Genomic DNA, 25,292 nt, shown 5'->3' on the forward strand with positions numbered 1-25,292 from the left:
ATTACATGCATTTAGCCAAATGTTATTCAGAGTGAAAGGCCTAAAGGTTAAAGGAGACTTCACGCCATGTAAATTATGGCTCATGCAAAATCAACTTCACCCACGTAATGCCTATACACTGAACACGAGTCACTGCCACACTGTTACTCTCTCAACGTGTCCTCTTCCTTCCGCCACGTAACCTCACGCCACCCTTCCCAGCCACGTGTCCTTCATTAACCCATGTGATCTATCGGCGTGTCCCCGCTTCGGGTTCCGTTACTTAATCTTTTCGTTCTGGTTTTCCCGCAATATTGTTCGCCTAGGAAAGGAGGAAAAATGAAAACCAACGCCCGGGACCCCAGTTTTTGTACTTTGTAAGACGAAGATGACCTAACTTCAGTACTTAACCCTAGTTCACTTACTGCTCTAACTAGGGTTACTCTCGTGATTGCCTTGTCTGGCACGTGTCACTTCACTTTATCCTCTTGTCAACTTCACGCACCATATATAGTAGTACAATTGCCTGCCAGCCAGATCATAGCGCGTGGAGCCCTATTCTCTTTAGCCTTTAGGCTTTAGGGGGGGTCAAGTGGTCCCGACGCCCCAGTATTCGTATCTGTCATTAGCACGTTGTCCAATCGTTGCCCTCCACGTTCATATACGAATCCAGTTTGGTGATTGTGTTTGCTGCCAACCTTATTTAAACAATTTGAGTACGATTAAGGGTTGTTCAGGAATTTATGTGAACAATACTGGGGCCAAACCATGAATTTACAAATCATGTGGGGTCGGTTTAACACTTTAACAAACGGGAAGGGGTCCCGGGTGGAGGGAAGTGCAGTGTGATTTTTACACGTGTTTGAGGATGGAAGAAATGGGGTGCCTAGATATTCCTTGGGTGTCAACGACGTTGACAGGTGGACCCACGTTTCAACATCATAAGTGATACGTACTAGCATTTGATTGGACCACAACACCCAAGCCAAGCCGAATAAAGTTGGAGCCTTCAACTTAAAATTAAAAATAAAAGGAAAAAGAAAAAAAATAATCTTGGCTTAATTCTCGTATTTCACGATGCAGGGACACGTGTTATCAACGAGAAAGTGAAAATTAATAAATAAAGAAAAAAGAAGAAGGAAAAATTTTAAAAAGTTTTTATCATTCAAACCGAAACGACGCCTTAGAGGTGGACCAGGACCATATGCGTGTCAGAAAAAGGAAGGCTCTCTTATCTCGTTGTTTCTGTCCCATAGGGCCACGTTTGTCCCCACCAGATTAATAGATACACGTGTTGGATCTTAACGGAGGCAGAAATGCTAGCAGCAGCAAGCCAACGGCTGAGATGTGTCGATTTAGGCAGAGACGCACTGCGTCACGCACACTAGCACCTGTTCGGTCAGCCCCGTGACGGAATTGGGGCAGGCTGCCCGAAAGAAGCATGAAACGGCACAACAAAAGCAACCAACCACCTCATTAGCAGGACCCTACGTAAAAGGCTTTTCCCTTCTTCTCAAACCCCATGGGTTCTCTTTTAAAGACTCCTCTTGAGCGCGCAAACATTCTCTTTTACCCGTTCCATTTTCATTTTCTCATGTCGATCAATAATATAGCGTGATTCATTAAAAAACGAAACCATTTTTGCTAACAAATTAAGCTCGCAAGACAAAACATAAAGAGAATCTTGAATTTCGTTACGAACTTCCTTGACATTAAAGAGTGTGATGGCGGAGATCTGCTGTGGAGTGGTGAGCGAGAGTGAGGCAACGACGTCGTGCGAGACAAGCTCACGTACGGCGAGGCGTAGGCGAATGGAGATCAGACGGTTCAAGTTCGTTTCAGGCGTGATCCCCTCGGATACTGAGGAAAATGAGAGACTAAAACGGCAGAAGCTAGAGGCTTATCCGACGTCGTTTTCTCGTGACTGGGAAAACGCGCTGGAGAACTGCGTTTCAGACGAAGGCGAAATGCAAGAGCAACAACAGACGAAGGTAGAAAATGGACGATCGAAAAGAAAAGATGTGGTTTTACCGAGTGAGTCTTTGAGCACGTTACCCTTAACAACTGCTTCACTGGATCCAAACTCGAATCCTAAATACGGCGTCTCTTCTGTTTGTGGAAGAAGAAGAGACATGGAAGATGCAGTAGCTGTTCACCCGTCGTTTTTTCGCCAAAATTTCGAAACTGCCGCTGATGAATTGCACTACTTCGGCGTTTACGATGGCCACGGCTGCTCTCATGTAAGTTCAAAATCGAAACCCCCAAAAAAAAATAATTGTAATTCACTTTGCAAAGTTGAAAATCTTTTTTTTTTCATTTATTTTATTATTGTTTTTTTTTTTTTTGGGTGAATGTTGATCACTTTTCTGAACTCATTTTTTATTTCATATTTATTGAAGGTGGCGATGAGATGTAGGGAAAGGTTGCATGAGTTGGTGAAGGAAGAACTGGAGAGAAACAAGGGAACGGATGTAGCGGGATGTAGAGGGGCGTTGGAGCGAAGCTTCACGCGTATGGACAAGGAGGTGAATGAGTTTAACGAAGGGGTGGTGAAAGCCACCTGTAGGTGTGAGCTTCAAACGCCTGAATGCGATGCCGTTGGGTCTACTGCTGTTGTCGCCATAGTAACCCCAGATAAAATAGTGATTGCCAACTGCGGTGACTCGAGAGCCGTTTTGTGTCGTAACGGCAAGGCTCTACCGTTGTCGTCTGATCACAAGGTTGCTATTGTGGTGTTTTTCTTTTTCTTTTTTCTTTTTCTGAGGAGATGAAAATTAAATTAATAGAATTCAAAAGTTGACTCAATTTCATTTGGTGGTTTCGGTGTATGCAGCCGGACCGACCGGACGAATTGAACCGGATCCAGGAAGCGGGAGGGAGGGTAATCTACTGGGACGGGCCGCGTGTCCTTGGGGTTTTGGCCATGTCCAGAGCGATAGGCGACAACTACTTGAAGCCTTATGTCACCTGTGAACCGGAGGTGACGGTCGTGGATCGGACGGCGGCGGACGACTGCCTAATACTAGCAACGGACGGTCTGTGGGACGTGGTGTCAAACGAGACGGCATGTGGGGTAGCGCGTATGTGCCTGCGTGGAAAAGGGCGGGCGCCCCTGGCGGCCACTCCGGGTGCTGCACCGGATGTTAGTAATAGCAACGGAAGCGGTGAGACGACGGACAAGTGTTGCTCGGACGCGTCGTTGTTGCTGACGAAGCTGGCATTGGCCAGGCACAGTACGGATAACGTGAGCGTGGTTGTGGTGGATCTCAGAAAAGCGGCCACGTAGTGACAGCTCTTGGCTTCTACATGTGTGGCCCTTTCCGTTTAAGGTTAATTAATTGGCTGTTGTGTTTGGAAGTGACTCGAAAAAATGGAAGAAACGAAAATGGCAAAATCACAAAGCTTGTGGTTTTGCTGGTTTTTTTTTTTTTTTTTTATAACAGATGATGTTTTATTTCGTTCAAGTGAGAAGGGAATATGATTATTATATTATTATTATATTATATTATATTATAATGTTGATAGAAGCTGTGCATAGGAGCTTCTGCTTTCCCGTACTTATCAAATGCACGCTCTATTTGTTTGAACATTATTCAGAAAGATGATGATGATGACTCCAATGTTCGGAACGGGTTTTTCACGTGAGTTGAAAATGGAAAATAAAAAATTCAGAAAAGATGAGGGACCTATCCAAAATTTAGGTCTTCGGAACTCACGTAAAAAAAATATATAATTATGAATTAAAGGCTAATAATAGTAAGAAAGTTATAATTATAAAATAAAAATTAATAATATGATTTAAATATAAATTTTAAATAATAATTTAAATGAGATATAATGAATTTTTTATTTTATTTTATGGGTGAAAATATAATTTTTCAGATATAAGAGTTAAATGCATCCTTAGCCCGTCAAGATTACGTGCAGGCTGCCGGTGAGTGATGTTTTGGCGTCGGCGGAAACAGAATTCTGTTTGGTAGTTACCTTTGAAGTTTTCTGTGCGTGCGTCCACATTGCGTGACGAGAGTCCATTAAAGAAAAATAAGAACACCTCCTCTCAATTCTCAAATTGAAAAAGAGAGAGAGTTCAACTAGAAAATCACGTTTCAATATTCGAAGAAACTGTTGGAGGAGGGAGGAAATGACTCGTGCATGGTTGTGGGTGGGTGGGGTCAAGAGAGATTTGGTGGGAATGAAAGGAGGAAGGACGCCAAAACACGATCACGAGGGACAGAGGAATGCTTTTAAGCTCTAACCAGGCATATACAGGTGTACTTTGGAAAACCAAAAAAAAAAAGTTGGTTTGATTCTAGTTCTAGTGTCCGTTCAAAACAGTATTCCTGAAAATTTTGTTCGGTGAGACTTTGACGGATTGATATCCAGAATCAATACCTGTGTCTTGCTTATTGGATTTAAGAGAATTACAAAGGATATGGTGGTATCTCTTTGCGTGTGTCAAATGTCAAGCTTTCTGTTTATTATTATTAATGTGGTTTGATTTTTTGCATGTGTTTTTTTTTTTTTTGCTGCAAGAAATGTCCCTTCGTGCGTGCGCATGACCTAAAAAGAAAAAGTAAATGAATGTCTTCTACGTGTCTCCAGTGAAATTGTTGTTAGTTCCAACAAAACTCGCAACTGGGGTGACTGCTCCGTGGTCTTGGTCTACACCCAACCTCTGGAAATAACACCTGTCTCTTATCTTCATATTTTGTAGTTCCACTTTAGTATTACAATACTGTAGTTCTTAGGTTATTGTTATTGTGAAAAAAAAATAATAATCACATATAATAAATATAATTTTTAAATATTAAAGTTAACAAAATTTATAAAGATATAATAAATTTTTTTATAATAAAAGAATAAAATAAAATAAAATAATCTTTTTAATTACAACAATTAATATTTAGCAAACTCTTTGGTTTAGCTCAATCCCAAACGGAATATAAGCCAGATATATCTCTGTTGTACCCAAATTGCGAAGTAACAAAAAAAAAAAAAAAATCTTTTTAACTATAATATGCTACAAGAACATTAGAACACAATCATTGCATTGGAGGAATGCATATAATTTGTCCTCCTACACTTGGGCATCAGTTACCCAGCTCCAGTCCAAAATCTAAACTCTTTTGCGGTTGCAGTGACAAGTTTGTAGAAACTGCACATCAATCAACTCATTTCTCTCTTTCACAACATCACAATATTGATGGAAAACTTGAGCCATATGCACTATCTAGCTGGAAACCGACAGAATGATGCTCTTATCACCCTCAATAAAGAAATATTAGAATGACAGGTCTAAGTTGTAATCTCTATTGCTTTTCCCTTTTTGCATCATCAGGCAATTAATTATATAATAAGTTTGCAATTTCTACGGAACATGCTTTTGTATGGATGATGACGATGATTATCATCCTCCTCATTAGTCATAATAATAATAAAAATTCAGTGGGTACAGCAAGTCCCGGATATGTTAAACAGCATTGAGTTCACGGCTTAAAATCATTAAGAAATCAAGGGAGTTTAAAAGGATCTACAGCATAACCCCATTTGTTGAAAATATAGCACAGGAATTTCACACTAACGAAAGAAACAAGAAGGTATTAAAAAAATATATCCAAAGAAATCTTTCCGATGATTACAGACTACTACAAGCTGAAAACATTAACAGCAAGAAACAACTAAAAGGTGGTTTCACACAAGATGAGGCAGGGACAGACAAAACCTTTTCCAAGATGCCCTTTAGCCAGGAACCCGATTTTCTAATTTTGAATCTAACCAAAAAAAGAATTTTCTACCGTTACATCTGCTTGGGGTCATCTTCAATTCCAAAACTCTTTAGTGCTTTCAGCTTTCTATAACCCTTATCAGTACCAAATATCCTGAAAGAATGTACAAAAGGATCGTCAGAGCATAGTTCCACGCATTATTATCTTAATGCCCCTTCCATTTTTATAAAAATACCAATAAAGAAATGATTTCCTGTTTTCAGAAATTTTATTACTATGTCAAACAAAGCTTGATCTTCAAACTTTAATTCAGACAGTCTGATTGTTGGACAGGTAATGCCTTTAAGCAACTTTTACCAAAGAGAAAAGAAAATTCACAATAAGAAACATCTACCAAAGAAAAGAAAAAATGGAAAAGCAAGCAAGATATGGAGAATAAGTATGTGACAATAAAAAGCATCAGATTCTTGGCAAGGTAATGTATCTAAAACAAAGGGTAGGCAGCTGTGAAAGACATTCTTATTGAGGAGACCAAAGACATCATAATAAAATCTAATAACAAGTATCTTTCTATATACCTCATCAAGTACAACCAGAACTTTAACTAAATTGATGAGTTTTCTCTCAAATAAGGACTAAATACAATTAACGTCCATTCTCTGTATGAGTACCCATGGCCATACCCACATTAGGGGTGAAAATAACACAAGCAACACGACAACAAACATCAATCTTCTTTTGTGGTGTACGAGAAGACGCTAAAAGTCTCTTATGCTCAACTGCAACTTCACAACTAATCAAATTTGACAATTCTTAGCCTTTAAATATTTTTTTTGTAGGCATATGAACTCTACCTTGCTATATCACTTTATTATTGGAAGGTCATGCCTCAAACGAGCAGGTGGAACATCAAGTCAAATCTAGGATGCTCCGGCAACAGATTCATTTGACTAAACTTTGAAAGAAAATTTAATTATTCCTATGACGTCAACTAACCAAAATATATCAACCTCAGAAAATTCGAAAACCAGGCATGGCCATAGAATTTAAAAGCATGACCTATGAAGATAACCTGAGAGAGAAAAAAAGTGATCCTATTACACTTAAATAGTTGCAGAAGGCACTCTAGCAACACAAGAGAAATATACATATGATCAAAACAATGTATCCCAAAAACTCACCAGTCCATGTAAACAAAAGTTGATGAATAATTGCCAGATTTGGTATAGAGCAAACGATGATGATAGTCATGAAAATCAGCACTGGAGATTTATGAAACAAATATTTCAGGAACAGATGAGAAAAAACCATTGAACAAAATAACCAAGCTCAACAAGACTATCTAGAGAAATTTTACAAACTCACCCCCCATACAAAGGTATAAAGTTTGAGAGGCTCCATGGGAAATGGTAACCACAATGTGCCTCAACAGTCTCCAATACTCTGAGCACCATCCACAACCAGAGAGTCATCAAATGGGGCCCAGTGATGGCAGGACCGACAATGGTAGCAAAGCCAAGGAACAGTATTTCAGCAGGGTGAGCATATTCAGATGTGAGCCCAAATGGTGTTGCATATCTGCATACAGATAAGAAAACACATACAAGTTCTTGCAAGAAAGACCAGGCAAATGATATTGCACAGATGTTAGCCCAGACAAAAGTACTTAATACACAGTCTTACTCATGATGGACACTGTGAACGTGTTTGTACAACCATTTCGTGTGTAGTATGCGATGTCCCCAGTAGAAAACAAAATCTTCCAGGATGAAGTAGAATATTATCTGTGATAGAACCACTTTCCTGCAGAACCAAAAGTAGGATCAAGCTAAGTAACCTTTACAAAAGATGAAATTCATTCATGTGCGCAGAGGAATTGATAAAAATCTACAACCAAAATTATATCTAATTCTTTAATATCTAAATGAAAAAAGCTTTAGTGCATAAAGAACCTGAAAATACCAGGACGGCAGAGGAAGACTACTTTGCATCCCCATGTATTTGAAGACAGGATAGGAGAAAATCATGACAGGTAAATTCACACCAAAGTGATACAGCAGTAGCCGAGTAATGCATTTCTCCTGGGCTGCAGGACTATTATTTTTTGTCTGAATAGAAGTAGAAATTAGTAAGAGCATTAAAAAAAAAAAAAAGAGAGGTACATTACCTATGCGAAGATCTCTAACATAAGCAGGTTAGCCATTTAACAAAGAAGCAAGCATCAAACAAGTTGTAACATGAGTTTAATTGAAAAAAAAAAGTGATACCTACACTATTTTTAGTGGCCTAAAGTCAGTGGTGCTGTCATCACATAAGCTAGCTAAAGAGTACCGTGACAGTTCAATTTTTTTTTAATTGTTTTATTAATTATTACAATGTCTTGCTTTCATATACTTGACAAACATAATAAGAAATGAGACACCACTAATTCGAACAGCAAAAAAGAAAGAACAAAACCTGAATTTTGTACTTGCTCAGCCATCCTGCCCTCTCAAGATATATAAAAGGAAGTCCAGCTAAGAAAAAGATGCTTTCATGAAGAAAGAAACTTCCTAGACACGCCAGTTGAAAATCGCTGAAATGTGTGATGAGATACTGCGTCATAGACAAAGACAGAGTTGCAAGAATTATAATATAACTCAAGACGATAAACAGTACTGAGAAATGGAGAAGAACATAATCACACTAAAGAAATTCGACGAAAATCAATCAATACCAAAAGTACCAAGCTGCTAAATCACACATAACCCTTTTTCTCATCTAAGAAGAGTAAATTATAATTTCAACTAGCAATAAATTCTACACATGCAGCCATGCACACCGGCAATAACAAAAGGATTAACTAGAAATTCTTGATCTTCTTGTGATTGCTCAGTTCTCATGAATTGCCCAAACAACTATTTGCAATAAACAAAGATCTAACTAATGGTGATTCGATTTCACAAGTCACTAGTCTAATCAGCTCAATACCCAATACGCGAGTCATTGTAATCTAACCACTTAACCCCGCCATCAACATCAAGAATCAAACAAGTACTGAAACACGCATTCTAAAGTCACTGTCTTTCAATAAGCAAGAGCTTGAAACAAAAGAAAATCACAGAAACCAATGAAAAAAATTATTATTATTATTATTATTACTATCATTTTATAACAAATAAGCAATTAAACGCACAAACAGATCCACAAACACCAATGGGCAGTGAAAAAGGAAAAATCAAATCTTGAGGGAAAAGATTGAATGAAAGAGCGACAAAACCAATACCCTCCAACCAGATTCAATGATCGAAGCCATGAAACTCGATCCCTGGCAGAGACAGCAAATGTGGCTGAGTAATTCAAATGCTTTTTTGTCAATGGAGAGTAAGACTGGAGGAGTGGAAGTTTTATTGAGAAGCAACAAGGGCCACCCACCGGATTAGACAGTCTGTCGAAAGGAATCTGGGCTTAGTTTGGGCCCTCTTGTATAATATTATTACACAAATTAATAAATCAACCTTAAAAAAATTGAAATATATATATAACTAGTAATAAAATATGACACGTATACTCTTTAACAGATTACCTGTCGTGGCTTTCATTGTCGTGGCTTTTCTTTCTTTTTTAGCCAATGAACTCAACCTTTTTTGACCAGAATGTTGTCTTTGCTCGAACAGGCAGTACTAACAAATGCATGAGATGTTATGGTGCATGATGTTTTCACGTGGCCTGAGTCTTGACCATTTTCTTTATTAATTTTTAACCCCAAAATGCAAGAATCTCAAATCTTGTGAATCTGATCCCACTGGCTAATCATGTTATTGCTTGTGCATTTGACCCATATGGGTCCTTATCAATTGTACCATTTGCCTTGCCTAATTTAAATACTCACGTTGTTTTCGGAGTTTTTTAATTAATGGGTTGTCTTTGGAGTTTTCGGTGAAATGGTTTGTGTGTGCATAAAAACACTCAAAGAAATTTGAGAAAATCAGTGGGATCGTGGGGGAGGTTTCGGGTTTTAATTAGTGAAATTTTTATCCGGAGTAAATGCAATTCAGTGGCGAAGCCACTGAGGAAGACAACATTTTTTTATGGCTTAACTAAATTATGAATTTGCCCTCGTTTGACTAATTAAAAATAACGAGGTGGCATTTGTTTTCTAGTCTGAAATTTAAATGTATTTGAATTTAGCTGAAATTTAAATTGGCAAAACCTTGAATGACTAATAATTTTTTCAAACTCCACTATGTGTCAACTTATTATATTATAATTTATAATTCAATTAATTAATATTTACTTAATTACTGAAAATTTTCTTGGTTTCGATTTTATTGTATCTACAAAATAGTATATCTATTTCCTAAAATCATCTGCGCATGTACATGCACAATTTTGAATTTTGGTTTGTGATCGGAGCTTCATTCACAGAACTTGGGGAATATGGTTTTATAATATGGGGAATATGTATATTTATTATTTAATAAGGATATTTTGAGACATAATATTTATTTCTTTTTTTTTTAGTTAAATAAAAGTCACGGAACTTTATTTTTATATTCAGATATAAGTATCTAAAAATCAAACATAAATTACAAAAATCAAAAACATAAATTTGAAAAAAAAAATTAAAATTTTCAGACTTAAGACGTTTAACAAAGTCTTAAGTTTAAAATTTATTTTAAAAAATTTTACATATGTACATATGTATTGTTAAAAAATCTTAAATATTTTATAGCATATTTTCTTCCTTATTTGTATTTTAACTGATGCAATTCATTTTGATTTCTTATTCCCAGCCTTTGCATCATCACCATCACCACCACCATCACCATCAGTGCAATTTCATTGTGTTTGTACGAAGACAGGATGATGCGTGCAAGGAAACATAAGTGTTGCCTGGTATCTTATTAGAAATCAAATAACATTGAAAAACATTGAACCTACGGCATAAATTAAATCATCTCGAATACAAAGTACTTGTAGGAAAACCATTGTCTCTCAACAAAACACTCCAAGATCATTCAAAACTTAAGATAGTATAAAATAATACACAAAATTGATATTGTATCCCGTTAAAGCTTAAGGATAAATAGATCGATCTAGTTAGTCCTTGGAGTGGCCCATTCAACTCTGAGGATGAGATTGTCATAACCATAGCCATTCAGTTTGTTGATAGCTCTCTGAGCATCTTCCTTGTTCACAAAGTTCACAAAACCAAAACCCCGGCTTATGCCAGTCTTCTGATCAACAGCAACATAAACTCGGCTAACAGCACCAAAAGGTCGGAAGAGCTCAAGCAAGTCAGGTTCCCGAGTGTCCTCCGATAGGTTGGTGACCCTAACAGAGTTCTCATCATTCCTGCGTCTCATATCGGTTCCAGTTCTCTCCGCCCCTGCTCTCATGCCAGGAGGAACATATGTTCCCTTGGTCGCGCCAGCAGCAGCAGCTGCAGTCTCTGATGCAGCTGGTTTATCAATGAATGTCTCAGCTGGAGCAGCAAGATCCTTGAAAGGGCACCTTGACGTCCAGTGATCACCCTTCTTACCACAAGTCCTACACACCATGAGAACAGCACCACCTTTCCCAAGTTGCGCCAAGGAATCTCCTGCAGCCTTTGTCTCTTCTGGTTTGCTACCTGTTACCGATTCATTAGAAGGTCAAAACAATAAGGGTCACTGTGATCAACAAAACACAATGTATTACAAACTACTTTAGGTATAGTGTCTATGTGAAACAATAGTAAGAGTTGAAATGACTAAAGACAAATGCAGTGATGTCAATTTAAGTCCATATAATGACATCAGAAAGACAGTCATATGCACCAGGCTGGAAACAAACTACAAGCCCAAACCACTCTTGACAGGATTCTATAGTTCTACAATGGGAATTATTTACATCAACCTGACTCCAATATGATCTGATACCTTTAAAAAAAATGCAAAATGAATGACGGATGTCAGAATTTCATGAGATACTGAATGGAACTTGTGCGGTTACATTTCAAAATCTAAAGCCACCAGCATGTACACCCTGGAATCAGTGACATCCACTCCAATCGACACATATAAACCAGACCATACTGTATGTGCTACTTTACGTCTCTACAATAAGATGATTATCAACAAAAAAAGAGAAACATGTGAACAAGATTACAAAACAAAAGTAACAAAAAATGATCTAGAAACAAGATGTGGTATGCAGCCAAAGGGACAATTATCAAAGAAAATCCACAGCACTTTAAACTTAGCTAAATCGACCATGCCTGTGCTGGAAAAGCAGCATTTTGAAGATATATGAGGTGAGCCTCCCTAGGACGATCAACGAAAACCCACAAAGTCACTCCAGGGATTCTTAATTATTTCACAATCACATTTTAACAACACAGAAATAGCCCTTTATCGTATTTCACAAGGTTAATTTCCAATAAGTAAGGTAAGGCTTGGCAACTTTCATGTTCAAATCCGTTTATTCTAAAATAAATGTTAGATATTTGGGTTAGAAATATAAACTTCCCTAGCAAAAAAAATTATCTTCTCTATCGACCAATTCTAATTGAAACATAAAAAAAAAAAAACCTAGATAAAGTTATTAAAACGACGTAAATTGATATATATAACTACGAAAATAGGTGTGTACAGACCAGGAGCCCTAGGCCGTTCCAGCAAGATCTCTTCGGTGGAGACCATGGTAAGTCTGCTACCGACGTCTTCGCGAACGGCGTCGCCGAACTTGGCCCAGTTTCTCCTCTCCAGCGCGCGTTTGCTGAGACGAGCGTTAGCAAGCTTGCGCACGCGCGTGGTGGTGGTTATTTTGACCTTATTGCCGTCATCGTTAAACTTGTATTCAATAACTTTCTTGACTCCGTTCTCGTCGGGGCCGATCACTTGTTTAGGCGGCAGCAGGAAGTCCAAATCCTCGCCGTCTTCTTCGTCCAGTTCGCTCCAACGGAGCTTTGGTTGGGTCGGATTTTGAGTCGAAACCGACATCTTTTTCGAATGAATCAGATTAAGAAAAACACAAGCGTTGGAGAGGTTGCGAGACAAAGCGTTTTAGGGTTTGCGATTTCGATTTTGTGTGAAAGTTAAAAAAGATGGGCTATAGGCGGTGTGAGTGTCTGTAACTCAAACGGTGTCGTTTATTTCGTTTATTTGTGAAATAACCTTTTTCAGTTTTTTTTTTAATGTATTTTAATGTAACCTAACCATATGTGAGGACAGAATTTATAATGTTTTTCATTTCGGTACATAATTATGTCTTCAATTTCTGATTTTTCTAAAACTCAGTGACACGAACTTTTATTTCTTTTGACTGATGGCATATTCGCATTTCAGTTTTTTTTTTTTTTCAATTACAGCATCCATAGTGGTATAAATATTTACAGTTAGATTTAATTAACAATTCACAAAATTAAAAGTTAGTTAGGATAGTATTTGAATTTCAATTACTTAAAATTTAAACTTACTGCATTGTTTAAAAAAGATTAAATAATAAAAAAGAAGTAAGCATAATCTATTGAAACTTCTATATTTTCTTTTAAAAAATATTATTTAATATTAACACATCTCAATCTTAGGTTATCCTCTTATTATTATCTCCTTTTCAACAAAATTATATTGTTCCAATTATAAATGACAAAAGAATTTAATTAGCATGTGTCGTTAAAGATTGAATAATTCATACCTGTTATTTACACATCTAAATTAATTCATATATTTACATATTTAACTTTTTATTTTGTTAGTGATTTAGAAAATATTTGTCAAATTATAGATATTAAAATCATGTCAGTGAACTCGAATATTATCCATTAATCATTAAGTAATTAGTCATTTATCCATTAAATTAAATCAATGGTAGAGATTAAAACATATAAATCAAAGTTCTATAATGATCTCATTATCAATATTGTAAAAATTCATACAACATCATTCAAAAATCCTTATCTTATTATTTTTTCATAATGAGATAATTGTTAATGGGAACTATACTTACATAGTTTGTATCAATTATAACTTCTATATGTGTCAATTTGAAAAGAAACTCGAGGTAGTGGGATTTGTAATTATAATATAATAAATGTAAATATCAAAAGGTGCATTTTTTTTTTCTTTTGAATATATAATGTTAGAGAATTTTTAAAGAAAACACATCTTAAATCATTTCTTGTAACGCACTTCTTTGTTAAAATTAGTAGTGGCTAACGTTTTACACAACAAAAGCTCAAACGTTTGAAATCACAAATATTAGATGTTTCTTCAATCCGATCATCATTGATATCTTTTCATGGCACTTACGTAAATATAAATCTTGAGCTGTTAATATATATATTTTTAATTTTTTTATAGATGTTTAAGAAAAGGATTGAGTGAGGAAAAGAGAACTTCAATCTCAATTCAAATCATTGATTTAAGAAATAAGTACAAGAAAACAAAACCCAAATCCATTGTTGTTATACACAATGCCAAATTTAATGGATGCTGATCATCATCAAGCTTCGCGATCAGCTTATAAATTCCACTTCAGTCTTCATACTCCACAATTTCACACAGTGAATAAGAACCTATATATCGTAAAAGATTCTCCTCCTTTTAATAAACAAAAATGTACAAACAATTCATAATTAGTAATAGTAGAGCATGAAAAAGCATCAACGTGTCAGGCACCATCACCACCCCCACCACCATGAGAACTCCCGCAACCACCGCCTTCCATGGCAGCAGCATGGCCATGGACAGCACCCATCATTGCAACACCTGCACCAGCATCATTAGCACTATTGCCAGTCCCACGATGACTGGGTTCACTGTGATCATCACCAGGAGCTTTGGCAACATCTCCTCTGCTCTTCCCCCGTTTACCATTCTTCCGAGGGGAATCTGAAGGTTTCTGCGATTCCTCTTCATTCCCTGTATCCTTCTTCTTATTGCCAGGAATGCAAAAACAAAAGCTCTTGCCCTTCATTGCTCACTTCTCTCTCAGTAACACTCACATCCTTAACTCTTTAAGTAAGCAACCCCTAAAAAAAGAGCTCAACAATCTTTAATTAATCGTAAGAACTGTTGCTTAGTTTCTAAGCATTATTAACAGTTCTAAAGACCTTTTCTTTTGTGATCTTCACTTCCTCTCACCGGCCCCAATTGCTTGCTTTAAACTTCCTCACTATTGGTTTCCATCAATGCATTAACCAATGATTGCAAGCCAGCATAAACAAAACACCAAACGTCTGGGTCACATGTTTAATATTTAATTTAACACTAAAATAAAGCTAAGATCCATGGCATAGGCTTAGTTTAAACGAGTAATAAAGTAATAGATTCCTTAGAAAAGTTGTTTATAGAAGATTGATTTCATTGAAGAAGAATCACAAAGCATGTATCACGGAGGGTTGGACGCCATCCACTAATAAATTAACAATTGTCAATTACCTCTCATCATGCATATGAAGATGTATTTTGCAACGATAATCGACGATCTCTTAGTAAATTACGATAATACCCTAACACGCTAAAGCAAGGATGATATAAACCATAATTTAACTGAAACCCTTCCTACTTTCTGGGTTGCTCTTGCTCCGATTAAGCCGGCAGATGGCATCATTTCGTTGCATTAATATAGCGTCGTGGTGCATGTGACCCAGCCCATACGATCAAATCCCAAACTCCACTCCATTAGCCTTACGAGTGATGATTCTTATATTATGTTAAAAAAGTTTGTGTTACAAACAGAGAAATGCCATACACCACTAGTTTCTATTTACGAGTCAAGTTGCAGCAACTGTTCTCAAATTGGGTTTGATGTGAAGCCGTAATTCAAGCAATACAAAAGCAGCTCAATTTTCATTTAATTTTGAATTAAGAATGCCTAAACAAATTTAAGCATGTTACACATTGCATCTGCTCGTTGCACAAAGGTATCAATGAAAGGGGTTGATGCATCCCTTCCCTCTTTGATCATTGTACGGTAACGGAACCATCTTGCTTCATTTTGATTAGACTGCTTTCAATATTCCGTAGCACTGGTTTATAACTGCAAGCATTTGAATAAAATCAGCTCGAGCAACACTAACTTTTTGCAAATTGATAAAAAGCAAGGGGGACAGAAAGAGAAGGGCGGGGTGGGGGGAACAACAATGATCAGGTTGTAGATCTTACAGGCGTACAAGACCATTATAAGCTTGTGTTGTTTGTTGAAGTTGGGCTGAGAGTTGCAGAACCTGAGCTGATAGCGCCTCTGCTCTGCCCGTTTCTTTTGCAAGTTGACCCTATAACAAAGACAACAACAATAAAGAATGGTATGATAAATACATGCACTATTGTTCTAAAAAAAATCAATGAATTACGATTTGAGTTTTTCATGGTGAATATGAACAGAATGCTAATGGAATATCTGAAACTCCTTTCAAGAAGAACAAAACCTCCTACTGTAATAAACTAACCTTAAGGGATAGGAATTCATTTTTATGTGTTTCTGAACCATTCTGGCTGACAGCATCTTTAGATGGTTCTGAGAAGTCTCTCAGGATATCCTTGTCATTCATAGACATGAAACTAGCCTGTTCTGTTCTTAACTTTTCTAAAATTCCTCGAAGTTCTTCATTTTGCTTAAGACAGTCTTTCACCTGGAAAATCACAAGCCAGGCAGAGTATTAGATATAAGTACTTTCATAGACATTGCAATTACTAATAGAAACAATGCCAACTTCCACAGAACTGGATGAATATAGCATATGCAGAAACAATGATCATCTCTAGCTGAAAGAAAGATGACTTAATTAACTTCAGTTTAGCCAGATCGGGCATATAGCTCTGATGCATTATTTGATGGCAACAAGTAGGGGTGTTCACAGATTGCATTCTGTAAATTGGACACCAATCCATATCCATTCCACAAATTTGCAATCCAATCCAATCCAATCTAAGGACTTGTAAAATTAATTTAAATCCAATTCATACATCTACGGATCAGATGCAGATTAGACATAATTCACATCTAGTCCACCGTATTGCGGATTTGATGTGGATTAAAAATTTTTCTTGCTATCCAATCCACAAAATAATATAATACAGAAATAATTTACTACCAATCAAATTCAAAATTAAACAAGATCTAAATAAATCAATAGTTTAAATGTATTCAGGAACACTATGTTAATAGGGTCTTTATGCCCTCATCCAGCATCTAACAATTCAATTGACATACGTTTCAAACAAAAAGAATTTGAAAGCCATATACCATTTTAGCCTTATTCCCTATTCTCTCTTAAATAAAGCTACAGAAATACTAAAGTAATATAGTTTCAACTTCCACGTAGGATAGGTGGAGAAAATACTGAACTAATGTGGTTTCATCTTGCGTGTAGGATAGGTGGGAGGTAGTGACACAACAGCCAATCCTGAAAGACTACTCTTTCGTCTAAAGATGTCATTCAAAATTTCAAACTTTAACACAATGAAATCAAAAAATCCTGAAGTTTTTAGATTAATACATGAAAATTAACTAAAATTTTAGAATTAAATCAACACAAAAGTTGAAATTGAAAGCTTGAATGATTGCTGTCAATGTCCACCTCCAACTAAATTTTAACTTTATCTTGCAGATTCACGGAATTCTAAGGATTTGCTTTTGCAAATACATATCCAATCCACCAACTGCAGATTTTAAAAGTTTCAATCCAATCCAATCCACATGTTGGATTTTTATTGATGGGATTTTTGCAGACCAGATGGATTGGATTCTAAACACCCCCAGCGACGATGAAGTGTAATGTCTCAACCGACCGACAGATGAATTGAGCTCAGGCAGAATAGCAACTTCTAAGGATATTTTTGTGTAAGTTAAAATATGATATTATTAACTGATGGGAAAACTGGCATGCCACAATTGACTTTTTGATACGTACGTGAAGTGAAAATTTGTTGCTAGAATCCAAAATGCATAAGCTAATTCTAACAAACCTTAACTACAGATAATTACCTGATTCTCCCAGTGCTTCGCTATGCCCATGGACTCTTGATAATAAGATGAGAGACTAGAATTCTCCTCAAATAGCCTCTCAATCTCTGAAGATTGGTTATCAATCTGTCAAACAAATAAAAATTAGTTACTATGCTTAAGAATAGATTTACTAAAATATTTTACTTGAATGTACAAAGATAACCATGCAAGCAATGACTACACCTCCATTAGAAGCTTTTGCCTACTACTTTCAAGTCTTTCAACCACAACAGCCATATCATGCAATTGCTTTTCAAGTTTTTCCTTGTCTTCCTGAAAGATAGGAAACAATTGGAAACTGAATATAATGGATCATTACCACAGAACATGAAACCTCTGAAATGCAAGTCACTTAACATCTTCTAGCAGTGCAGAAGAAGGCATCAAGCATAACCAGTAAATTAAGAAATAACAGAAATGAGGAGATGAAGTTGAGATGCTGGCAAACTATTCACCAACATATGTAATTAATAAACTATAAGAGAAAAAACAATGTACATTGGCCTTCAAAAAAGATATCTTACCACTGAAAATGCTTTTGAAGCTGCTGCATTTGAGACTTCTTCTGCAAGCAAAGGGCAGATCAAAGACTTAAAATGAACCCCAAAAAAATTAAAATACTGTACAAGGCCACAGCAGAAAAATTTAACATGTCAAAGGGTCTATTAATCTAAGAGTTTGAGGAACAACCTTTGCAATTGCAACTACAGGGGAAACCAAAAGAAAAGAGAGAGATATACTTAGCAATCAGCATGTGAACAATCAACGCATATAGAAAAAGTGCAATTGGCAAAGGAATCCAGAAAAACTAGAAAACTTTTATAAGTAATACCTGAGGCTTTTCTAGAGAACATCACAAGTTTCTCTTCCAATTCCTGCTTTTCAGACATAAGCACAGAAATCCGGGCCTGCTCTTCTGTCAACTGTTTTCGTTCTTGCTGCCTCAACTGTGACTCTTGCTATAAATTTCAACTACCATGAGATTCTATAAACAAAAGCCTCAGTAGAAAAAAGCAAAAGAAACCAGGATACACACTCTAACCTGTAGTTGAGATTTTAAAGTAGCCAACTCCTTTTCTAAGGTTTGGACGTGATCTGGTGAAATTCCCATAGATGATATTCCACCAAGAGAACCATCCATTGCTTGTTGCTGTAATGAGTTTAGTTCTGCTCTCAAGGCTGCAGCGTCTTCTTCAGCCTAGACAAAAGGTAAAAGTGAGAATAAAAGCTACAGAAGCATCCTATATAAGAAACAGTAATTATTTGCATACTCGATATTGCTCTTCTTCTGCTTCCTTCAGACGCTTCTTAAGCGTGCGAAGTTGAGCTGAAAGATCCTCCTACACTAAAATATAAGACTTTGTTGGTGATGAACAAAAAGAAATGAAATGAAAATGTGATGTGAAACCACAACAATAATGTTCAGATAGAGTATACCCGTGCAACGACAGCTGCGTCTTTCTCCATTGCAACATCCTTGAGAGCTTTTCTCAAAGATGGGACAGTGTTTTGCTCCTACAATTTACCACATGTAAAACAAACAAATAAATTGGCAGAACCAGGCTACAAGATTATTTCAAAAATTTCACGCAATGCATGTCAAACGCAATGACAGTGAGAAAGGGATAGTTTATCTGACTTCAAGAAGAATTCAAACAGAGAGAAGAAAAATGCTATAACAATAATCCGGAATGCTTCCATCACATTCTAGAATGTTCCATTACATTTCTCACACTACATTATACGAAGTATCAATACAGAAAAGCTTCATAAACCAGTCATACACAACAAAATATTTCTCCCAAGTCATTCCTCCTATGCTTCAAATTGAAAGATTGAAGCAGAAAATTCAATGAAAACAATTTTGATTAATTCATTTCCATAAAACATCATTACTCCAATAAAAAAAAAAAATTCACCATTCAAGGAAAAGTGCAATGTGCTCGTGCACAAATAACAACTCCAATAATAACACACACAATGCAACCGGATGCAACAAGATATCAAGGTCAAGCTCACTAACCAACTCATTAATCCTCGTCTGTAGGGTTTCACTCTCAACTTCCTTCACTTGAAGCTGGATAGAGAACATAAAAAATCTTTTAGCAATAGTAACAACACCAAAAAGTCTCCTTTACTCATAACTCCAACAAAAACAGATACAATAATAATACCTTCGAAGACAAAATGCTGTTTTTCTCTTCCAATTCTGCATTCTTCTTTTGAAAGTCTTTTAGTTGAGATAATAGGCCACTAACATCGGTCTAAGCCAATAATCAACATATATGAGAATCAAAATTAGCGGAAATAATTGCGAATCCAAAAAATAAATAAATAAAGCTTTACCTCGGAGAGTCGATTCGCGCTCTCTGATTTTGTCATTCCAGAGGCATCTATACATAAATAGGAAGAATAACACTTCAATAAACAAATAAAAATAAAAGGATAACTGGAAATTAAAAGAGAGAGAGACAGAGAGAAACCGTTGATAGGAATTGAGGAAGATTTAATGAGATCTGCAGAGGAAGTCTTGCTGAGTCGCTCTGCGGCTCGTTTTTGACGAATATCTTCCAACTAATTCACCGGGAACATTAAAAAAAAAAAAATCACGTGAGATTTTATCAAAGCTATGAAATTTAAAACAAATGAAGAGAATGAGAAACTGGGTCCCGAGGTGATGATGTGATTAGTACCGTTCGTCGACCTAAAGATGCATGACGGGCGTCCATGGTAAGAGAATTGACGAATTGCAGAGAATTATTTGTCCTCTGTTTTGGTGTTTTTCTCTGCAATTCTTCAATTTTTGCACGGAAATGACAACAAATACAGAGATTTGTTTACTGGAGTGCTTGCTGTCTTTCAATTACATAGTTTTAAAGTTCAACTTCAAAACGTTGCTCGTCACCGTCTGGGTGGTGTAGTTGGTCATCACGCTAGTCTCACACACTAGAGGTCCCCGGTTCGAACCCGGGCTCAGACATTGATATTATGCATTATTTTTTTCAATGTTTAGAGTTTAATTTTTTTACATTCGAGTTTCAGTGTTCAACTTGAGTTCTGCTATTTGCCCCGGGTCAAGCCCCGAAGATTGTAAAACGACGCCGTTTTGACAATTAATTTTTTTTCATTTTAAAATTAAACACCAACTTCTTCGTTTCTCTCTCTCTTTTCATTTCGTTCCTTTTTCTTCTCAAGTACAGAGCACTGTTATCTTCCTTCACAGCCCCCTCTCATTCCTCCAAATATGTTTCTAAAAACAATGCATCACAAATTTTGGTCCCTGAACACAATCATTTTTTAGTTAAAAAAATCCAAAGATAATGCTCTCAAAGCACATATTTTTTTCCTTTTCCAAAACCAGTAGAGAGATTGCAGGGATTGTGGCTGAAAAGAATTATTGTTTATAAATAATTTTTTTTTTTGCTACGATGGCTGTTGGTGGTGGTGATGATGGCTGGGTACGTGTGATGGTGGCTGCCAGGCGTGATGGCTGTCGATGGCGGTGGTGCCGATGGCTAGGTATGTGTGATGGTATCTGCCATTGTCTGTCGGTGGTGGTTGTCAATGGTGGTGGTTGTGAACTATGAAACGAAGTGGAAGGGGAATACAACGCCAAAGGTTGTGAGATGAAGAGGAAGAGAAGGCGATTTTGGCCTTAACTAAGTTAAAACGACGTCGTTTTAATGAGATTGAAAACAAAAAAACAAAAAAGTTCAAACGATGTTATTTGGATTAATTTCGGGATTTGACTCGGGGTAAGTAACATTTTCCGTTCAACTTAGTATGTATGCAATTGGTACAACTTTTCAAGTATATTTTATTTAAATAAAATTTTTATTAATAAAATTTTTACAAACAGAACTCATTCAAAAAATTTAGTTATTTAATTATCAATAAAATTTTTTTATTAAAAATTATAAAATCATTTTAATAGATAATTTTTTAAAAATATATCATAAAAAAATCAAATAATTAAAAGATATTTTAAATATTTTAATATTTAAAAAAAAATTCAATCTCTACTCTCAAAATGTAAAATTTAAATTTTTACAATAGAGACAAAATAACTTAAGTTTTTCAATTAATGTTAATCTTTGAAAAACATTTATTAAAAAAGAAGAAACAATTACCAAAAATTCATTAAATAATTGCCACTACCTTCAACACAACTACATTCAGTAAATCTTGTACAACTACATAGTTACACTAAATGAACCCACAAAGCTAAGATCTTCTTCGCGGAGCAATAAGTACGTTAATGAACACTTCGAAGGCAGATCAATGGCCTACAAAACTAGACAACAAGGAACAGCAAGCGAGATGTGTGAAGTTGATCTTGGAGCTATTCCCTCACTAGATCGTTGTAGGATCATTGATCACTCCCAAGAAATCATCCTTTATGGTACCGATGCAGAACTGCAAAGATATGCCAAAAAGTAACATAAGCAGCAAGCATGAATAGCTAAATTATCATATTCTGGCTGCACATATTGCCAATAATGCTCATTCGCCTGCAGGTGCAAAACTTCAAATACTTACGAATCTGTTGGGATGGGGTCCTGCACGATCCCGTTTGGGACGAGATTGAGATATATTTTTGTCCTAAGAAAAATAAAAGGGTGGGAATGGGACTTTTTTTTTTATCCCACTTGCATATACAGGTGCCAACCCTATTCATTAGTCAATTATTTTTTTTTGGGGGGGGGGGGGGGGGGGAAGCCATTAGAGGATTTCCAAACCATATTAACCTAACACACAACAGGCAACACCATGGCAGTAAAGGGGCATCAACATGAAAGGTGTATATATATATAATATTTCTACTCGTCCTATGCAAATTGGCACAATTGTAGCATTGATGTGAAGCCAATCAGGTCCCAGTACCATGTACTAAGAAAGGATGTACGTAGCTGGTATTAAATTAGTTTTTATCAATTCCTTAGTCAGGTGAAGCTTCCAAATCGCACTCAAAACTGCCATGAATAAACCCTTAGAGAAGATCCTGATGCACAATGAACATTTAGGTTGAAGCAAAGGCTAGTGGCTACTAAATGGAAAGTACTAGTCAAGATTTTGGATAATCAGGGCAAATGAGATTTAAGGGCATACAATTTCAGTGGCATCAACTCGAGTCCCAATTATCTTTAACCGAACCTCACTATCCTTTTGAATCTTCACCTGCAAAACCCCCCAAGAAATCAATTTCAAGCTTATATTTGTATAACAGAAAATTTAATATTTTCTTTTGTAAATAAGTTAAAACAGAAGCATACCGATCCATCTGAGGTAGTGTAATTTGGCATATCTCCTGACTGGAACTCCATATCATCCGGTATCAACTAAAACAAATAGAAATGCCAACAAATCAAAAGTCAGAACATATTGTACCGAATGAACTGTGAAAAAGTAACCACATAAGCCGAGAAAAATCCAAATGAAAGAAAGTAATTGATAAGACACCAAATGAAGCATAACTTACTATTTACATCATAAACACATAAAACCAAAATGAATGATGTAAATTTAAATCCCAAAAAAACGAATGCCGCAAACTTAGACGATGAAACTTGGATTTCTTCTTTTATATAACCAAACGGGCAGGTTAGATATGTGAAAATACAGTTAAACCATTTACAAAATTTAAATTTTAGACTACACTTTCAGTAGGAAGGCTGAAACATATTGGATCCCAAGAAACATTTAAACACCACCACACTACACCAAAAAGTATTAATAGAGAAGTAATTTCAGCCTTCTTATCTCTAACATACTGGAGTATAGAATTCAGAGAAACAGTCACTGAATGTTGAGACACAGAAAGAAGAGAACAGATTATTTATGCAACCCTCCCTACAAAACCTAAGTCTCCTAGAAAAAAAACAAAAAACTCGAAAGCAATCAAGAGATTTTATGATCTAAACAAAAGCATGCCCATCCTTTGAGTGAAAAATCAGAAGTAGAGAGATCTTACATGATTTGAAACAAAAATTTGAACAGGTCCAGCTTCAGCGAAAAACCCCATCTGAAAGAAACAGACACAAAAACAAGGAGTACAATGATTATTAATTTTTTTTAAGAAAAAAAGGGGGGGAAAGAAAGAAACAACATGACTAATTAATAATTAAAGAGACCAAGAAACAAGTAGTAGTAGTAGTACCTTGTTAACCATGGAAACAACAGCTTCCAAAATTTCCCCTTTAAAGGGTCTAAAAACAACACACTGGTACTTCACCGGAAAAGTCACGAACCCTGTCCCATCCCGAATCAGGCCCTTCCCGATATTTTCCACACTCGTTATCGCCACCACAAATCCATGCCGTCCACTGCACAAAACCCATCGCAATTAAATCACCAGTCCAAATCGAAGAAAAAAACAGTTTGCTTTGAAAATAAAACAGCACTTTAAAGGAGCAAATAATTATTATTAGGCTGTCGTTTTTTCAATGAATACCCAAAAAATCCATCGAAGTAGAGTAGTATTCTGTTCAGATCATTCTAAGAAAAGATTCCAAAAAGAAAGCTATTGGAAAATTACCTGCAAGTGCCCTCAACATCTTTCATGAGCTTGGAGATGATATGTTCACGAAGATTACGACCAAAGTGGCGAGGATGCAGCTGCATGTTTCGCTCCAGCACTATGTGAAAGAACATCTTTTCTTTTCCTTTGCTCTCTCTTCCCGTCTGATGATTTTAATTTCGGAACTGCCTTCTGTCATCACACTCGCCCCCGACACGGCTATTTTATGCGATGAAAGAAGTTTTGGTCTGGGGCGCGACTAAACGGCGGCGTTTAGGGTACCAACACTCCTCTTTCTTTAGCCGTCAGATTTCTAAAGAATTCTTATTACAAACAAAGTCTTTATAAAACAAGTACATATTTCCAAAGTACACTTGTGGCTTATGATTTCATTAATCCAATTAAATTGATCTTCTTTTCATTCTTTTTTTTTTTACAAGTAACAAACGCGAATAATAATGCTACAAGTAGGGGTGTTCATAATCCAATCCGATCCGCTCAATCCGTCTGATCCGTAAAAATCCGATCCATATAAATCCGATCCGTGGATCCGTGGATTGGATATGGATTGAAAATTTAAAAATCCGCAGTCCATGGATTGGATATGGATTTACTTCTGTAAATCCGTAAAAAGCTGTGAATCCCCAAAATATATATATATATATATATATATATATATATATATATATATATATATATATATATATATAAAAAAATATTATAAATTTAATTAAAGAATATTATAAATGTGACATTACATAGTTACATAAGTACTATAACATATCTTAGCCATTACCCAATAATAATATAAAATAATTAAATAATCAAATATACAAATATACAAATATACAAATATAACTTGTAAAAATTATAAAACAAAATAAAAGTAAAGTCACACGCACTAGCAAAAGCAAAGTAACATAATACCAAGTTACCAACAATTTGCAAAGTCACCTAAAAGTAAAGTAACATATCATCAAGTCATCAACAATTTACAAACAAAAAACTCTAAGCTTCCCCGCCGTCACATGCACTAGCAACAGCCAATACTGGTTCGATACACTCTCGACACCAATTTGAATGACGTCGACCGCATG

The 25,292-nt window shown here is 36.1% G+C and overlaps 5 protein-coding genes and 1 non-coding gene across 6 annotated transcripts; 2 read left to right on the forward strand and 4 right to left on the reverse strand.

Moving 5' to 3' along the window:
• The first annotated feature begins 1,460 nt into the window (after window positions 1-1,460).
• On the forward strand, window positions 1,461-3,482 carry LOC102611031 (probable protein phosphatase 2C 24). The gene is made up of 3 exons (XM_006488329.3): window positions 1,461-2,219; window positions 2,379-2,699; window positions 2,813-3,482. The coding sequence occupies exons 1-3, from the start codon at window positions 1,704-1,706 to the stop codon at window positions 3,263-3,265; spliced, it is 1,290 nt and encodes a 429-aa protein (XP_006488392.1). The 5' UTR covers window positions 1,461-1,703; the 3' UTR covers window positions 3,266-3,482.
• Window positions 3,483-5,447: 1,965 nt separating this feature from the next.
• Window positions 5,448-9,138, reverse strand: LOC102611328 (methylsterol monooxygenase 2-2). Its single transcript, XM_006488330.4, has 7 exons — window positions 8,971-9,138; window positions 8,163-8,300; window positions 7,668-7,813; window positions 7,389-7,508; window positions 7,071-7,283; window positions 6,887-6,967; window positions 5,448-5,858 (listed from the first exon to the last, which is right to left on the reverse strand). The coding sequence occupies exons 1-7, from the start codon at window positions 8,998-9,000 to the stop codon at window positions 5,777-5,779; spliced, it is 810 nt and encodes a 269-aa protein (XP_006488393.1). The 5' UTR covers window positions 9,001-9,138; the 3' UTR covers window positions 5,448-5,776.
• A 1,465-nt stretch (window positions 9,139-10,603) lies between these two features.
• LOC102611620 (uncharacterized) lies at window positions 10,604-12,796 on the reverse strand. Its single transcript, XM_006488331.3, has 2 exons — window positions 12,325-12,796; window positions 10,604-11,319 (listed from the first exon to the last, which is right to left on the reverse strand). Exons 1-2 carry the CDS (start codon window positions 12,668-12,670, stop codon window positions 10,784-10,786), a joined length of 882 nt encoding a protein of 293 aa, XP_006488394.1. The 5' UTR covers window positions 12,671-12,796; the 3' UTR covers window positions 10,604-10,783.
• Window positions 12,797-15,492: 2,696 nt separating this feature from the next.
• LOC102611918 (uncharacterized) lies at window positions 15,493-20,537 on the reverse strand. The gene is made up of 15 exons (XM_006488332.4): window positions 20,372-20,537; window positions 20,162-20,252; window positions 20,025-20,071; window positions 19,853-19,942; window positions 19,702-19,755; window positions 19,116-19,193; window positions 18,950-19,018; window positions 18,721-18,876; window positions 18,511-18,637; window positions 18,203-18,243; window positions 17,862-17,951; window positions 17,658-17,762; window positions 16,120-16,302; window positions 15,836-15,945; window positions 15,493-15,710 (listed from the first exon to the last, which is right to left on the reverse strand). Exons 1-15 carry the CDS (start codon window positions 20,405-20,407, stop codon window positions 15,635-15,637), a joined length of 1,353 nt encoding a protein of 450 aa, XP_006488395.1. The 5' UTR covers window positions 20,408-20,537; the 3' UTR covers window positions 15,493-15,634.
• Window positions 20,538-20,584: 47 nt separating this feature from the next.
• On the forward strand, window positions 20,585-20,658 carry TRNAV-CAC (transfer RNA valine (anticodon CAC)). The gene has a single exon. It is a non-coding gene; the product is annotated as a tRNA-Val (tRNA).
• Window positions 20,659-21,804: 1,146 nt separating this feature from the next.
• Window positions 21,805-24,500, reverse strand: LOC102612216 (DNA-directed RNA polymerase II subunit RPB7). The gene is made up of 6 exons (XM_006488333.4): window positions 24,214-24,500; window positions 23,836-24,001; window positions 23,650-23,700; window positions 22,952-23,017; window positions 22,788-22,856; window positions 21,805-22,094 (listed from the first exon to the last, which is right to left on the reverse strand). The coding sequence occupies exons 1-6, from the start codon at window positions 24,327-24,329 to the stop codon at window positions 22,032-22,034; spliced, it is 531 nt and encodes a 176-aa protein (XP_006488396.1). The 5' UTR covers window positions 24,330-24,500; the 3' UTR covers window positions 21,805-22,031.
• Between the last annotated feature and the right edge of the window lie 792 nt (window positions 24,501-25,292).

The sequence above is a fragment of the Citrus sinensis genome, chromosome 8 (genome assembly GCF_022201045.2).
Source record: "Citrus sinensis cultivar Valencia sweet orange chromosome 8, DVS_A1.0, whole genome shotgun sequence".
NCBI lineage: Eukaryota > Viridiplantae > Streptophyta > Magnoliopsida > Sapindales > Rutaceae > Citrus > Citrus sinensis.

What these genes read in the sequence shown, in the direction of transcription:
- LOC102611918 (XM_006488332.4), bottom strand. Translation starts at nt 20,407, where the DNA reads ATGGACGCCCGTCATGCATCTTTAGGTCGACGAACG. An exon ending in TTCCTCAATTCCTATCAACG is followed by an intron (nt 20,072 to 20,161) that starts GTTTCTCTCTGT and finishes ATTTATGTATAG; the next exon opens with ATGCCTCTGGAATGACAAAA. An exon ending in TATAATGGTCTTGTACGCCT is followed by an intron (nt 15,711 to 15,835) that starts GTAAGATCTACA and finishes AAATGCTTGCAG; the next exon opens with TTATAAACCAGTGCTACGGA.
- LOC102611328 (XM_006488330.4), bottom strand. Translation starts at nt 9,000, where the DNA reads ATGGCTTCGATCATTGAATCTGGTTGGAGG. An exon ending in TGAGCAAGTACAAAATTCAG is followed by an intron (nt 7,814 to 8,162) that starts GTTTTGTTCTTT and finishes ACTTCTATTCAG; the next exon opens with ACAAAAAATAATAGTCCTGC. An exon ending in TTTATACCTTTGTATGGGGG is followed by an intron (nt 6,968 to 7,070) that starts GTGAGTTTGTAA and finishes ATAAATCTCCAG; the next exon opens with TGCTGATTTTCATGACTATC.
- LOC102611031 (XM_006488329.3), top strand. Translation starts at nt 1,704, where the DNA reads ATGGCGGAGATCTGCTGTGGAGTGGTGAGCGAGAGTGAGGCAACGACG. An exon ending in ATGGCCACGGCTGCTCTCAT is followed by an intron (nt 2,220 to 2,378) that starts GTAAGTTCAAAA and finishes TATTTATTGAAG; the next exon opens with GTGGCGATGAGATGTAGGGA. An exon ending in CGTTGTCGTCTGATCACAAG is followed by an intron (nt 2,700 to 2,812) that starts GTTGCTATTGTG and finishes CGGTGTATGCAG; the next exon opens with CCGGACCGACCGGACGAATT.
- LOC102612216 (XM_006488333.4), bottom strand. Translation starts at nt 24,329, where the DNA reads ATGTTCTTTCACATAGTGCTGGAGCGAAACATGCAGCTGCATCCTCGC. An exon ending in GATGTTGAGGGCACTTGCAG is followed by an intron (nt 24,002 to 24,213) that starts GTAATTTTCCAA and finishes GGTTTTGTGCAG; the next exon opens with TGGACGGCATGGATTTGTGG. An exon ending in ACACTACCTCAGATGGATCG is followed by an intron (nt 22,857 to 22,951) that starts GTATGCTTCTGT and finishes GGGGTTTTGCAG; the next exon opens with GTGAAGATTCAAAAGGATAG.
- LOC102611620 (XM_006488331.3), bottom strand. Translation starts at nt 12,670, where the DNA reads ATGTCGGTTTCGACTCAAAATCCGACCCAACCAAAGCTCCGTTGGAGC. An exon ending in GGAACGGCCTAGGGCTCCTG is followed by an intron (nt 11,320 to 12,324) that starts GTCTGTACACAC and finishes AATCGGTAACAG; the next exon opens with GTAGCAAACCAGAAGAGACA.